The sequence below is a fragment of the Myotis myotis genome, unplaced genomic scaffold, assembly GCF_014108235.1.
Source record: "Myotis myotis isolate mMyoMyo1 unplaced genomic scaffold, mMyoMyo1.p scaffold_m19_p_4, whole genome shotgun sequence".
Taxonomy (NCBI): Eukaryota; Metazoa; Chordata; class Mammalia; order Chiroptera; family Vespertilionidae; genus Myotis; species Myotis myotis.
The window spans coordinates 28595175-28611992 of record NW_023416346.1 but is presented as its reverse complement, the minus strand read 5'-3'; the positions used below and the strand labels follow the sequence as shown (position 1 = coordinate 28611992).

Sequence of the window (16818 nt, the reverse complement as noted above, 5' to 3'; positions counted from 1 at the left end):
TAAGGTTTTGGGAATCTAGCTTGTAATTGGGGTAAAGTGTATTCCTCATTTTTTAAATTTGAAAAATGGGTTTAGTTTGTTTGCTTGATAATTTTTAATTTCTTCATTTTTATAGGGTTTATTGCAGGAAACACAAGAAAACTGCACATAACTCTGAAGGTACGTCATTCAGTCAATTGTCAATTGCAAGCAGAAATTTGAGTAAAATATGAGTAAATTATACTTTATTAACTTTTACCATTGGATGTACCTCAATATTGAATACATTTTGAAGAATTAAGAAAAGCATTAGGATAAACTAATGTACAATAGTGAAAAAGATCTTAATTTTTTAAAAAACTTTATCTTAAAGTTTTTGTAAAGAGTTAATCAAATGAAGCTAATGGTTAGGGACTTCTGTGTTTATATAAATGTTTTAGTGGATTATAGTTAATAATTGGCCTACTGTCTAATATAGAAATGTGAACTGAGGATACTAGTACATTTTGTCATCACCGGGCTTTCTGTTAAATTTTTATTTACATTGTAGTACTTTTTTTTTTTTTAATACAGACATGTTGATAAGAAGTAATCAAGTTTTAAATATAAACCTAAAATTACTTTATAGTTTCTTTTTATTTAAATTTATACAAGACCGGGTTAATTATTTTTATGTAAAGTTAGCCAAGTTATACTTGGTTTTTAAAAGGTATGGGAAAGTTCTCAAATTGAATTCTCACTTGTTTTAAACTTTTTCAAACAGGTGGCTTTAACACTTTTACATCCTATATTTTAAAAGGCTAATATGCAAATTGTCCCCTCTATCAGGAGTTCTGCCCGGAGTTCGACCAGGGGATGGGGCCGGCCAGCCAACCTCCTGTGTTCCCTCCCCTGGCTGGCCCGGCCTATCGGCCCCAATCAGGGTGGGCCGGCCGGACCCCACCCATGCATGAATTCATGCACCAGGCCTCTAGTGTAATATAAAAAGGCTTAAATTTCATCTCATATTGTTCTATCCTTCCATTTAGATTAATGATCTTCAAAGTGTTTTGTTTTTTTTTTAAGTTTCCTAGAACGTGTTGCTTAGAATTAGAATAGTTTGAGCCTGTTGTTTTAGGAAGTTGTTTCTTTATAAAGAATTACCCAGCCTAGCTGGCATGGCTCAGTGGTTGAGCACACAACATATGAACCAAGAGGTCACAGGTTCAATTCCTGGTCAGGGCATATGCCTGGGTTGCAGGCTTGATCCCCTGTGTGAGGCGAGCAGGAGGCAGCCAACCAATGATTCTCTCTCATCATTGATGCTTCTATCTCTCTTTCCTCCCTCTCCCTTCCTCTCTGAAATCAATAAAAAATATTTTTTAAAGAAAAGATTTACCTAATTATCAGTGTTAGGATATTTGTGGTCTTTTTTGATCTCTTAGAACTTGATTTTATAATACAAACTGGTATTACTTCTACTCTGGACTCCAGATTAGTCCAAATACTTTAAAAGTGCTGGTTAGCCCTCGCTGGTTTGGCTCCGTGGATAGAGCATTGGCCTGTAGACTGAAAGGTCCCGGGTTCAATTCCGGTCAAGGGTACATGCCCGGGTTGGGGGCTCGATCCCCAATAGGGGGCATGCAGGAGGCAGCTGGTCAATGATTCTCTCATCACTGATGATTCTCTCTTTCTCCCTCTCTCTTCCTCTCTGAAATCATTAAAAATATTTTTTAAAAAAGTGCTGGTTAAAAATACAGTCGTTAGCAAAAACTTGTTTTTAACATAAACAGAGTAGGAAAACAATAGCAAACTGTTTTTGAAGTGCTAAAGTGCAACTGATAAATCTTTATAGTGTTTTGTTTTTAAATGTATTTTTATTGATTTCTGAGAGAAAGGGAGAGGAAGAGAGAGATAAAAACATCAATGATGAGAATCACTGATTGCCTGCCTCCTGCACTTCCCCTACTGGGGATCGAGCCTGCAACCTGGGCAAGTACCCTTGATCGGAATCGAATCCAGGACCCTTCAGTCCATAGGCTGATGTCCTGTCCACTGAACCAAACCGGCAAGGGCAACTTTTATAGTGCTTTTCTTCAGTTTCTTCCTTACTTAATTCTAGAATTGAATTGAAAACCTTTTGTGAAAAGTTAAGAGTAAGCTTTCCCACCTTCTACTTCAGATTTTAACAGTGTATTTATTTGATTCCCTTTAAGATTGTAGTGACCATATATGGCAAGCCAAGGATTGAGGCTTATGACCTGAGGAACACAAGTATATGAGCATACTGAGGCAGGAAATTTGAGGATGGCAGCAAATCATTTAGACATCTCCCCTTTTATTCTTTAGATTTCTGAAGCTGATAGTACCATCTAGTGGTGGAGGAAAGTCACTGCAGACTATGTAAAGTTGAATAATTTTGACCACTTTATGCTTTGAGAAACATATTAATGAGAACTATCTAAATACATACTTTTCAAGATGAATTTTCTTTTAATGTAACTGGCAAGATTACTACAATTCAAATTTTTGATACAATTGATTCGATTTTTGAGTTTTGTGTACTTTTATACACATTGTGTTTATACTCAAATTGTAGAACTTGAAGCATAATTTTACAATTTGAAAGTATTACAGCCCTAGCCAGCTTCACTCAGTGGATAGAGCATTGGCCTGCAGACTTAAGGATCTTCGGTTTGATTCTGGTCAAGGGCATGTACTTCAGTTGCAGGCTCAATCCCTGGTCCCAGTCAGAGCTCCTGCAGGAGGCAACCAACCAATGTGTCTCTCTCACATGGATGTTTCTCTTTCTGTGTCTCTCCCCCTTCCTTCCAATACTTCTAAAGATCAATTGAAAAATATCCTCAGGTGAGGATTTGTTGGTGCAGAATGAATGGGAGAATGCTCAGCCAGCACTCTGGGAGAGGAAAGTTTAACCTTTATTTCACAGATCTGTTAGTCCAGGGGAATTCTGGATCCAAAGCCTGAACTGAACTTGTGGGGAGGCTCTGACCTATATATCTCCTCCTGTGGCAGGCCCCTGAGAGTCCCCACAGCTCACAGCTTGACCCAAGTCAGTCTTGGTGGGGCACTGGGGTTAGGTTCTGCAGCTCCACCCAAGTTAGTCAGAGTGGGGAAGTTAAGACTACAGTTTTAACCAGATACTGAACTAGGTTGCAAGACCACCGCCCCCACCATTTTCCTTTTCAGATTAACCAAAAAAAAAGAAAGCACGCTAAAACAGTAAAGCATTACAGAGTTCATATTTATTGAACTTTGATTTTTATAACATTCATCTATGTTGAATAGCTAATCTAATAGAGAAACATGCAAATTGACCTACCTTTGCTGCACCCAAGCCACGCCCACCAGCCAATCAGAGTGACTATATGCAAATTAACCCAACCAAGATGGCGGCCGTCAGCCATGGAGCTGGAAGCAAGCAGGAGGATTGGTTGCCCCAATGATGGAGGAAGCCAACTTTCCCGCCTGCTCTGGCTGGCTGTGGCCTCTGCAAAAGGCAACAAAGTTTCAATTATAGAAGCTAAATAAATCCCAGATACCTGCTTCCTGCCAGCCTCCACTGGGAGCTTGGGTAGCTTGGGGCCGTGGCCAGCCTGCAAACAGCCATCAGCCCCTCACCTAGGATGGCCACACCCTCATGGGGTGAGGGTCCCCACTGTGGCCAGACTGCAAATAGCCTTCAGCCCCTCACTCAGGCTGGCCAGGCACCCCAGCAGGACCCCCCACCCTGAAGGGGATGTGACCAGCCTGCAAACAGCCATCAGCCCCTCACCCAGGCTCGCCAGGCACCCCAGCGGGACCCCCACCCTGATCCAGGACATTCTTCAGGGCAAACCAGCCGGCCCCCACCCAAGCATCAGGCCTCTATCCTATATAATCAAAGGGTAATATGCAAATTGACCCTAACAGCAGAACAACTGGGATTGACTGGTCACTATGACACACACTGACCACCAGGGGGCACATGCTCAATGCAGGAGCTGCCTCCTGGTGGTCAGTGCACTCCCACAGGGGGAGCTCTGCTCAGCCACAAGCCAGGCTGAAGGCTGCCAGTACAGCAGTGGTGGTGGGAGCCTCTCCCGCCTCCTCAGCAGCACTGAGGATGTCCAACTGCAGCTTAGGCCTGCTCCCCGCTGGCAAGTGGACATACCCTGAGGGCTCCCGAGCTGCCAGAGGGATGTCTGGGGAGTGGGCCTAAGCCAGCAGGTGGTCATCCCCTGAGGGGTCCCAGACTGCAAGAGGGCACAGGCTGGGCTGAGGGACTCTCCGAGTGCACAAATTTTTGTGTACCGGGCCTCTAGTGTTATTATATTTATTTGTTTTTTGTCAAAAGCAGAACTTCCCATTATTTCATTGTTCTAATGGGAAACATGTCCTACTTTATGATTGTAATTTATGATGGGAGTTTATAAGGTTGAATTTTAGGGACTGTCTTTGTTTGAAAATTGTACTGTACTAGTCTGTACATCAAAGAGGAATTGGTACCTGTGGCATTTTCATCATTTGCCATCTGTGGCTCAATACGTACTTTGCTAATACTTAAAATGATAAATACTGTATAATTCAGTCTATCATGTTAGTTTGACATAACATGAACTGTGTTTTGAAATATTAAATTTTAGAATCTCTTTATTCTTCCCATAGTTTTTACTTTTCCAGACAGTGATATAGCTAAAATCGTACAGTATATAGCCTTTTCAGATTGGATTCTTTCATTTAATTGGCCTTTTTGAGAGGGGGTGGTTAATTGATACATAAATACTTACGAGAAAAGATCCTATAGACAAGAAGAGATTGGAGGTACAGGAAGGAGGATTCATTGTATAAGCGGAACAATTGTCCTATAATAGGAGGATATTTACACTGTAATAGGAATTAAGGAAGAGGATAGGCAGTTCCTACCAGTCTGTTTTCACTCTGAGGGAGAATGTAGAAAGAAGAATGATGTTTGGAAGTTGAAGGAAAAGGTTTTTTTTGTTGGTTTGTTTGTTTATTTTTTTCTTTATTGATTAAGGTATTACATTTGTCCTTATCCCCCCAAGGAGAAAGCTTTGAAAGAATAGTTGTGAAGACCGGGAGAGGAAGTTTGCCTAGAGAAATGTAATGTTTCTAGACTGTTGAAAGCCCATTTGAGGTTGGTAACCATGAATTTACATAGTGATATCATTAGTCAGTTTGTGTGGCTTTCCTCCAGCAATTCAGGATCCTGGGTGTAGCATAGAGAAAGTGGCTATTTGTTTACTTTAGAATCCTGATTTTGCTTAGTGGGCTCAACAAAGAAATAAAGGGGTGAGGGAATTTAGGGTATTTGCAAGAGAGAAATCTAAGATAGGGATGTGAAGGCAAGAAAAGAAGAAAAACAGGAAGGAATTATAGCCTGGAGGTCTTGACAAAGTTGAAGAGTAATGAGAATGAAAGTACTTGGGAAAGCAAGCTTTTATGGTCCCAGTGTGTGATAGAGTTATTTCAGAGGCAGAATTGTTTTGGATGATTATATGGATTGGGAGGTTAATGGACATTATTGAAGATCAAAGAATTGACTGGTTAGGTTTTGCTGGGTTGTCCATTTGGACAGTTGAAATCATCCAGGATGATGACAGGGGTTGAGATGGAGAAAAGGGCTATGAATTGTGTGCTAAAGAAAGTCTGATTGGTGCACTGCCGGTATGGCAGGGAGAGGAAATCATTTAGAAAGATGTTGCCCTAGTACAGATATGAGGAAATATGACCCTGACTCCAGGCAGTAGCAATGGTGATAGAAAAAAATGGGACTTGACAGATGCATTTTGAAGGAAGAATGGAGAGGTCTTGGGAAATTTAACTAACATTGACCTGGGGAAATTAAAACAAAATGGTACCCGGCCAGTGTGTCTCAGTTGGTTGAGTGTCAACCTACGAACCAGGAGGTTATGGTTTGATTCCCCATCAGGACACATGCCTGGGTTTTGAGGCAGCCAATCAATAATTCTCTCTCACATCATTGATTTTTCTGTTTCTCATTCCCTCTCCTTTACTCTCTGAAATCAATAAAAATATATTTTTGTAAAAAGAAAGTAAGTCTGATTGGTGAGGCAGAATGATTGGGAGTTGGTAATTGTTAGCAACAAGAAGGGGAAGAAGATAGCATAGTCTGTGGACCAGGAATAGCCAAAATTAAAATGGACAGGAATAATCAGAATTAAATCCTACACCTTATGTTTTTCTTTTGTTGTCCTGTGTTTAGATAATAGGTATATTCTTTGCCTTTTTTAAAGCAATATTTCAAAAATGTCAAACATAGATAATAGCAAATAGCTCTACCTTGTAACTGATGCTACTGTCTGTTTTATAGAAGTGTTTTAATATGATAGCTTGTCATCACTAAGTATTTGAGTTCCTACAAGAAACTATGATGACATGAATAATAGTTTTTTTCTTTCTTTTAAAGAATAGTTTATTGATTTTCAGAGAGAGAGAGGAAGGGAAAGGGAGAGATAGAAACCTTGATGTAAAAGTGCAACATTGATCTGCTGCCTCCTACAGTCCACCCCCACCCCCAACCCCGCCACCCTGCCACCCCACCACCAGGGATCAAGCCTACACCTGGGGCATATGCCCTAACCCAGGAATCGGGAATAAAACTGGTAACATTTCAGTGCATGGGATGGCTCCCAACCAACTGAGCCAGGGCTGAATAGTGGTTCTTTTAAAAACATTTTCATTAAGGGGTTAAGGCCTTTGTCTTTAATAATTTATATTGAGCAAAGTAATCTGTGCTGAGATAGAAAGTGGTATCTAGAATAGATGCTGAGTGTTAGTCATTCACAGTAATAATGTACAGGCAGTCCTTGGGTTACGGACTCTACATACATCGTTTCGTGGCTATGTCGCCATCTCCCATTTATTTATAAAAAAAAACTTCTGTCATTTCGACATATGTACATATGTGCTTTATGTTTTTTATTATTAATTTACCACAAGTAAAGGTCAGGAATTGTTGTCTTTCTTTTAAATTTTTTTTACTGTTTCACTTCATTACTGCTCTGTATGTGCTCCAGGTGAGTGACGTAGGTGCTTATGTAGTTGCGTTCCGACTTATGGCGAATATGTTGCTCCGTAGAAATGGATCTCTGACGTAACCCGAGGACCTACTTATAGGATTTATCATGGTCACAAATGTAACCTAAGCTCAGTTTAGGTTCTTGAAATTGTAAAGAGCCAAACTTGTGCTTTATTCTTTTTTTAAATTACCTAATATAGAATGTTTTGCATGGGATGAGTGTTCAAGAAATGTTTGTAACCTCTTTATTTTCTTTGGCTTAAATCTAAGCACGGTATTTACCATGTCACTTATTTGGGGTGATAATTAGTTGCCCTATAACTTCTCTTGCACTGAGTGTTAGTAGAGCAATATGAATAAATAAAACAGGGTTTCAGTTTTTTGAGGGTGGGATGGACACAATTTAGTGACAGATATGTGACCAACTGATTACAATACAGTGGTAACACATGGAAGTACTTAGAGAGGTAAAGGGGTATCGCATTTGCTTCTTACTCTTAAATCTTTCAGAAAAAAAAAGTATATGAAGTTTTAGAGAGAATGAATGCTAAAGCAAATGTGGTAAGATATTAACATTTGGGTAAAGGATATATAGAAAATTTTTTTTACAAATTTTAATAAGTATGAAATTACCTAAAAAGGTATTGTAAGTGATAAGTGCCACAATGACAGTGACCATAAAATCCCACGTGTTCTGAGAGAATGTAAAGGAATCTTTTCTGTCTAACCTTGGAGGCTCTGACCTTGATTTTCAGAGACCTGGTGGATGCCCTAAGACAGCGGTTCTCAACCTGTGGGTCGTGACCCCTTTGGCGGTCGAATGACCCTTTCACAGGGGTCGTCTAAGACCATCCTGCATATCAGATATTTACATTACGATTCATAACAGAAGCAACATTACAGTTATGAAGTAGCAACGAAAATAATGTTATGGTTGGGCCACAGCATAAGGAACTATATTTAAAGGGCCAGAAGGTTGAAAACCACTGCCCTAAGACAATTCAGAAGCTTTGTTAGAAGTATGTTGAAAGTATGTTATCATTTGTGTAATTCAAAGCCTTTGCATACTTTAATATTTCCTTAGTATTTTCTTTCCCTTGTTCATTTTCTTTAGAGTATGCTACAACTTCAAATCTTCACTACTTTTACTATGTGGAAGTTTAAGGGAAATTTTAATGTGGTGTCAAAGTCTTTCAAAACCTTTTAAATTAGGTAGCATTAAATAGATTTATGAAGTACTAGAAAGGCAGTTTCATACACTGGTTGAATATGGGCTTTGAAATCAGATCTCTACAGTGGGGCCTTGACTTACAAGTTTAATTCGTTCCGTGACGGAACTTGTAACTCAAATTACTCGTATGTCAAATCAAGAAGTGAACGAGTGAGACACGTGATGCTGGGCTGATGTTGTGGCGTTCACTGTGACATTCGCTGCGCCAACTAGCGGTGGGGTATCTGAAGCTGGCTCATAACCCGAATTTTAGCTCGCAACTCAAAGCAAAAAATCGGCTGAGAGACGGCTCGTATCTCGAAAAACTCGTTAGTCGGGACACTCATAAGTCAAGGCCCCACTGTATTTGAATCTTTTCTCTGCCACTTACTATTTACATGATCTTGAGCAAGTTATTTAGTATCCCTTAGAACCATAGATACATATCTGTAAAATGGGGGGAAAAGCCCATCTCAGTCCTGGCTGGGTGGTTCAGTTGGTTGAGCGTTGTCCGATACACCAAAAGGTGGTGGATTTGACTCTGGGTCAGGGCACAATCCTAGGTTGCGGGTTCGATCCCCAGTCAGGGCACATATGGGAGGCAACCTTCTCACACTGATATTTCTCTCACTCTCCTTTCCACTCCCTCACTCCCTCCACCTTCCTTCCTCTTACACTCTCTCTGCCTCCTGTCTTCCTTTCTCTAAAAAAATTCAATAAACATATCCTCAGGTGGTGATTATAAAAATACCTCATAGGATTATTATAAGGATTAAATGAAGTAATGCATATAAAGCTCTGAGCACTGTTCCTGGCATATAGTGACTGCTCAGTAAATACTATGTTCTATGCTATTACTCCTTGAAAACTACCCACCTTTATTGCCAATCATTTTTTTTCATGTGTTCTTCCTTGGAAGATAATAGCATTTAAATTGCATTTGTGATTTAACTTGGAAAATTTTAGTAATGTATTCATTTTGTGCTCTTTATTAGATTTGACTCCATATTCTTTCATAGATTCACCAGATTTATTGACTACCCATGTGCAGTGCAAAGTGCTGTGCCAGGCATTATTTATGCTCACCTTTGATTTAGCACACTTCACAAACTTTCATTGTAAGAAGTTTCAAACATATGCAAGAGTGTGTTTGAAACAAAGCCCATCACCCAGCTTTAGCAGTCATCAGTTCATGGTCAATCTTGTTTCATCTATACTCCCACCCACTTCCTCCATCTGTATTATTTTGAATTAAATGCCAGACATCATATTTCATTTTAGCATCCTTACTGTGCTATGTATTTATATGCATATATATATGCATAAAATAAAAAAATTATCTGATATCTTTACTGAAAAAGCAGAATTCAGAGTTTACTAGTGACATAGAGAATGCAGAGCAAATGCACATAACATTTCCACTGGAGAAGACAGGGCAGGTGACCTCAGTCTTCCTTTTGTAGGAGCCCTAAAGATTCAAAGCAGAGGTGGTGTTAATGTTTGGCGTTTTTTTTTTTCTCTTAAAAAAATCCAACAAGCATTTATTGAGTGCCTGCTAGGTGTGGGCACATTAGGGAATTTAGAAAAGTAGTTCCCGGGGACAAGGAGCTTACAATCTACTTGAGATATAACAAGAGTAATAATTAACAGTTGAATTGAATTTTATAGTTTACGAAGCATTTTTTTTTTTCACAAACATTGTCTTAAAGCAGCCTTTTCAGGAAGATGTTAATAATTATTGCCATTTGATATACTGCAAGGCTTTGCCCTGAGAATGTTAAGTAACTTTACAAAGTTAAGACCCAGTAAATGGCAGTTTTCTGACTTTCTGTCCAGGGGTTCTTTCTTCTTCATACTCTTAACTGATGTGAGAATTTAGGATGGGGAGGGAAATATAGCTTAAACCAAGGAGGTAGAAGATGAGCAAAATACTGATTAGGAAGGAGAAATGAATTGGTAAAGGGACAGATAGGATTTTATAATACTAGGAGGAGAGTTGGTTTCCTGGTAAATTGGTCACTCCTGTGCCTCATAGGGGCAATCAGAAGGCTAACCTGGCCATTCTGAAGTGACAAACATCTGGGGGCTGTGCTCATAAAGATTGGGAGGATTGGTGTGGCATAGAAGGAGGACAATATTCTTTTGTCACCTACCTTATCAACCTGGATTTTTAGTTTGCAGCTGTGAATGCAAGGTAAGGTTTTATTTTTTATCAAATTAATTTGTTTGAATAGGTATAGGAACAGTGTACAAAAATTAGCAGTACACTGTAAGTAAGCTTTTCTCCCATCCTTGCCCTTGCATCTCAATTTCCAAATTCCTTTGCTAAAATCAGCCACTACTACCAGATTCTTATGTATCCTTTTAGAGCAATTCTGTGCATACCTAAGCATGTGTAACTATTCTTTTTCTAACTTGAAATGTGTATTTCTATGACAATAGGTATTACCACTTTAACAGCATGTAGTAACTCACTGACATATATTTGTCCCAGCTCTGCCATTCCCTAGCTTTGTGACCCTGGGCAAAATTATTTAACACTTCTGAATTTATTTCCTTATCTATAAAGTGGGGGATGGGTATGGTGACTGATACAACCTCATGGGGTTGTTGTGAGGCTCAAATGAGATAAAGCATGCAGACTGCATAGCATATATGGTATATTCAAAACTCTGAGTATTTCCAATTCGTATCTGAAGTGGAAAAGGGCAAGATACAGAACAGTATTCTTAGAATGCCATTTGTCTGTACATCCTTTTTTTAAATTTTTTAAAAATATATTTCTATTGATTTCATAGAGGAAGAGAGAAAGAGAGAGCGCACTAGAAACATCAATGATGAGAGAGAATCATTGATCGGCTGCCTCCTGCATGCCCCCTACTGGGGACCGAAACCCGGGCATGTGCCCTGACCGGGAATCGAACCTGGGACCCTTCAGTCTGCAGTCAGACACTCTATCCACTGAAACAAACCAGCTAGGGCTGTACATACTTTTAAAAACACATTTGCACACACAGAGAAAATAGTAGCTGACATTTATTGATAGCATTCTATATGCCAGGCGCTGTTCTGAATTAAGTACTTTCCATGAACTACTAACTCATTTAACTCAAGAGTCCTCTGAGGTAGGTCTCACATCTAAGGACACAAAGTCTATGACAGATAACAGGTTTCAAAACCAGGTTCAACCCTTGAGACTGAGAAAGGAAACAGTAACAGTGGTTACCTTAAGAGGGAGGGAAGAGAGTTTGTAAGAAGAAAGGGAAGCAAGAAAGCTAGGGTGTCAGCTGGGAGTGCAGAACAGGTGGAATTGGAAGGTGGAAAGGAAGATTTTTTTACTTCTTTTATGCAGATCTTTTATAATGAAAGAAAAAAAAATCCTATATAATAAAAGCCTAATATGCTAAGTGTCTGGTCATCCGTTCAACCAATCAAAGCATAATATGCTACTGATATGCTAAGGCCACTCAACTGCTTGCTATGACGTGCACTGACCACCAGGGGGTAGACACTCCACTGGTAGGTTAGCTTGCTCCTGGGGTCTGGCTGATCGGGACTTGAGTGAGACTGGCTGGACACACCCTGTAACCCTCCTGCGGTCCTTCCCCAGCTGGCCAACCTCCTGCATCTCTCCCCGGCCCTGATCGTGCACCGGTGGGGTCCCTCAGCCTGGCCTGTGCCCTCTCACAATCTGGAACCCCTTGGGAGATGTTGGAGAGCCAGTTTCGGCCCAATCCCGCAGGCCAGGCTGAGGGACCCCACTGGTGCACGAATTCGTGCACCCAGCCTCTAGTATTTTATAAAAGGTTAAAACATTTTTACAAGTTTGAATTGGGAAAAGAAAGCCAATAACTAACCATGAAAAATTTAAACAAAGGTTCTGTGACTAGCTTTGTACTCACATTTTCATGTGCATTTTTAATTAATTTTTTTAAAGGAAAGTTCCCAAAAGTAAAATCACTGGGTCAAAGGATTCAATCTTTTTAAGGTTCCCATACTGCTTTCTAGAAAGACTGTTCCCATACTGCTTTCTAGATTATATTCCCATCAACAGTGAATGACTTTACCCCCTTCCTTTCATCACATTGGATATTATAAATTCTTTTAATTACAAAGGTAGTAAATTTCCCATTGTTTAAAAAAATTAGATTAATCAAAGAAGAATTATGCATATATACATAGCCCAAGGACACAGATAACAGTGCAGTAAAGGCCTGGGGTAGGATGAGATCTGGGTGGAGAATGGAAATTAGGAAACATCTGTAATACTCTCGGCAATAAAAATAAGTTTAAAAATAAGTAAAATTTAAAAAAATAGTACTGTTAAAATTAAAGTAGTTTAAGAAGTTACTCTCTTCACCCTGAAATCACATTCTCTAGTAATAACAGTTTGGTGTATATCTTCCCAGAGCCTTTTTTATATGTGTACAATCTTACATGTGTACAATCTTATATATATATTAGAGGCCCAGTGCATGAAATTCGTGCACTTGGTGGGGTCCCTCAGCCTGGCCTGTGCCCTCTTGCAGTCCGGAAGCCCTCGGGGATGTCTGACTGATGGCAGTTGGACATCCTTAGCACTACCGCTGCACTCGCCAGCCATCAGCTGGCTTCTGGCTGAGCGGTGCTCCCCTTGTGGGAGCGCACTGACCACCAGGGGGCAGCTCCTGTGTTGAGCATCTGCCCCCTGGTGGTCAGTGCGCATCATAGCAATTGGTTGTTCCATCATCTGGCCAAAACCATCTCTTTGACATCCCCTGAGGGGTCTGGGATTGTGAGAGGGCACAGGCCAGGCCGAGGGACCCCACCGGTGCACGATCCAGGCCGAGGAGGGACACAGGAGGTTGGCCAGCTGGGGAGGGACTGCAGGAGGGCTCCAGAGCATGTCCGGCCTGTATCTCTCAGTCCTGATCGGCCAGACCCCAGCAGCAAGCTAACCTACTGGTTGGAGCATCTGCCCCCTGGTGGTCAGTGCACGTCATAGCGACTGGTCAGCCAATCAACTGTCTGCTCCCTGGTGGTCAGTGCACACCATAGCAAGCAGTTGAGAGGCCTTAGCATATCATTAGCATATTATGCTTTGATTGGTTGAACAGCTGACTGGACCGGATACTTAGCATATTAGGCTTTTATTATATACGATAAATACTTTTAAAAAACAGTGGTATCATAGTATATATAGTAATGTTATGCAACTTGCTTTTGTCATTCTGTGGTATATCACAGACATTCTTTCACGTCAGTGCATACAGATAAAACTCATTCTTTTTAAGTTATGTCCCCTAAAATAAATAGAAGTGCGATTTATTTAAGGATTTCTCTTAACAAAAACCAGTTATATCTATTTTTCACAAGTATATATAAAACTGATCTCCCTTATACGTGTGTGTGTGTGTGTGTGTGTGTGTGTGTGTGTATGATTCTATATGATAGAGTCCTAGAAATGAAGTTGCCAGGCGAAGGGGTCTATGCGTTTAACATTGGAAATAACTACTGTCACATGTACCCAGTTTATGCTGCCACCAGCAGTGTATGAGAGTACCCAATTTCCTACTTATCTCATTTAATTTCCTTTATTTTATCACTAGTAAGGTTGGGCTTTTGCTACCTTTTTTAAGTCATTTATATTTCTTCTGTGAATTGCCAGTTCCTATCCTTTGCTTATTATTTCTTGAAGCTTGTCTTTTTAAAGTTGATTTGTAGTGCTCTTTATATATATATACTAGAGGCCCGGTGCACAAAAATTCGTGCACTCGGGGGCAGGGGTCTCTCAGCCCTCTCGCAGTCCGGGACCCCTCGAGGGATGTCCACCTGCCAGTTTAGGCCCACTCCCCAGGGGGTCGGGCCTAAGCTGGCATTCAGACATCCCTCTGGGAGCCCTCAGGGGATGTCCGACTGCGGCTTAGGCTACGGAGGAGGCGGGAGAGGCTCCCGTCATCGCCACACCACTGTGTTCGCAGACATCAGCCTGGCTTGTGGCTGAGCAGAGCTCCCCCTGTGGGAGTGCACTGACCACCAGGGGGCAACTCCTGCATTGAGAGTCTGCCCCCTGGTGGTCAGTACGTGTTATAGCCACCGGTTGTTCTGCCATTAGGGTCAATTTGCATATCACCCTTTTATTATATAGGATTATTCTTCTGTCACTAAATGCAAATGATTTCCCAGTTTATCATTTGTTTTTGCATTTGGTATATGGTACTTGTGCCACACAAGTTTAGTGAGATCTCTCAATCTTTTTCTTTATGGCTTCTTAGGTGTCCCAACCCTAAGATTATAAAAAATATTCTCCTTCATTGCTTCTGTTACATTTATAGTTTTTTATGATTAGATTTTTAAATTCATCTCTAATTTTCCTATGGTATGAGAAATGAATCTCAATTTTTTCTAAATGTAGAGCCAACTGTGCCATTATGTCTTTCCCCTACTCATTTCAAATGACACCATTATCATAGTCTGGATCAGCGGTTCTCAACCTATGGGTCGCGACCCCTTTGGCGGTCGGAACAACCCTTTCACAGGGGTCGCCTAAGACCATCCTGCATATCAGATATTTACATTACGATTCATAACAGTAGCAACATTACAGTTATGAAGTAGCAACGAAAATAATTTTATGGTTAGGTCACAACATGAGGAACTGTATTTAAAGGGCCAGAAGGTTGAGAACCACTGGTCTGGATCCTCATATATGTACATGGGTCTATTTTTTTATTATTATTATTATGAAATTTCTTTTACTTCAATATATGTAGTGAGGCTTACTGGGAATCTAAAAAGACCATAACAGTGGAAAGAGAGAATGCTTGAAAAGATTAGGTTTAAGTGTAGATTTTAATTCAAATGCAATTTCTATTGGACAATTTTCAATCTTGCTTTTTCTTCTGCTGATAACTTTTCCTGTGCCAGTGTTTTAACTGCTGTTGCTTTACAGTGTATTTTTGCCCTGGCCAGTGTGGCTCAGTTGGTTGGAGCATCGTCCCACACACCAATAGAAGGCAGGTTCAAGTCCCTGTTAGGGCACATATCCAGGTTGTGTGTTCGATTCCAGGTTAGGGAGCTGGCGGGAGGCAGCCAATTGATGTTTCTCTCTTTCCCTTCCTCTCTCTAAAATATATATATATATATATATATATATATATATATATATATATATATACACACACACACACACACACACACATATATAATTTTTTTAAAGATAGTCTTGTGAATTTTACTTTTACTCTTCCATGGAATCAATTTATGTTTTTATTTTATTGGAGTTTTATTAAATTAGGTTAGTGAGAACTGATACTATTCTGTTATTGATCCTGTTCATCCAGAAACATGGTCTATCTGAACATTATTGTGGGGCTTCTTTATATTTTTACTAGAGGCCCGGTGCATGAATTCGTGCATGGGTGGGGTCCGCCGGCCTGCCCCAATGGGGGTCCATCAGGCTGGGCCAGCGGGGGGAAGGGGCCGAGGGCAGTTGGCCAGCCGGCCTTGCCCCTGATCAGGATGAGGGGGCCAATCGGGGCGAGGCCAGCCAGGGGGAGGGGCTGTGGGCAGATGGCTGGCCAGCACCACCCCTGATCAGGGTGTTGGGGGCTGATCAGGGGCCGGGCTGGCTGGGGGGAGGGCCAATCAGGGCTCGGATAAGGCTGGTTGGCTGCCTCAGTGCGCTTCATAGCCACTGGTTGTTCTGGTCGTTCCGCCATTCTGGTCTCTGGGCTCTTATATATATAAATTTTTAACACGTTGTTGGGTTTATTGTAGCTTTTTACAGCTATTTTAAGTCTGCTATTTTGAGGAGTGAAAATGATATGTTACTTAATTTATACTTGTTTGATTCTAGAGTAGTCAAACTTTCTAAAAGCATGTTTATATTCTGTGATATTTGATCATGTGTTTGATCCATTTTTCTCTTGGAGTCAATCTTTAAGAGCTTATATTATAAGGATACTAATCCTTTGTCATAGGTGCAGCAGATATTTTTTCAGTTGCCTTGTAATTTTATCAGTTTTTTTACTTTCGCAAGTTTGAAAGTTAAATCTATCAATTGTGATTTGTTTTTTACTGTTGCTGTTATGAAGTCCTCTAAAATTTTATACTGAATGATTCCATATTTAGGACAGATAAATATGCCATGTGGAAAACTAAACATATTGGCCTGATAATGAAGTCATTGCTTTATAGATGTTTAATATAGTGTTATTATAGTGTTAGTGATTATTTCATTATAAACAGAATATTATGTATATCAGATGTGATATATCAGAATGATTGAAATACTTGTTTATGATATTTCATTTTAATAATTTTTAATTTTTAGCCAGTGTAAGTAATTCTAGCAGCTTTAATTAAATTCTGTATGAAAATTGTCAGTTTGAGTGTTTAAAGTAGGTGGTATGTTCTGATATGAAATTTGCTATAGAGTTAAGATCAGAAGATATCTTTAATTGACTTGTGTGTCTTCACAAGGAGATTTATTCACATGAATTTGTCTTATTGCCTGTAAAATACTATCCACTTTTACATTTTCCCCTTGTTTTCTCCCTCAAATCCTACAATAGTTATGTAAAATTGTATTGATGCAAATTTTTAT

General features: G+C 40.1%; 1 protein-coding gene across 7 annotated transcripts in view; it reads left to right on the top strand.

Annotated features, from left to right (window-relative positions):
• The window catches only part of PHF6 (PHD finger protein 6), a 60241-nt gene that overhangs the window by 24655 nt on the left and 18768 nt on the right, over positions 1 to 16818 (top strand). For all 7 annotated transcript variants that reach the window (XM_036305001.1, XM_036304998.1, XM_036305000.1 and 4 more), the window contains one exon: positions 116 to 159. In XM_036305001.1, the coding sequence (XP_036160894.1) occupies positions 116 to 159 (44 nt within the window). The remainder of the gene's footprint in view (positions 1 to 115; positions 160 to 16818) is intronic.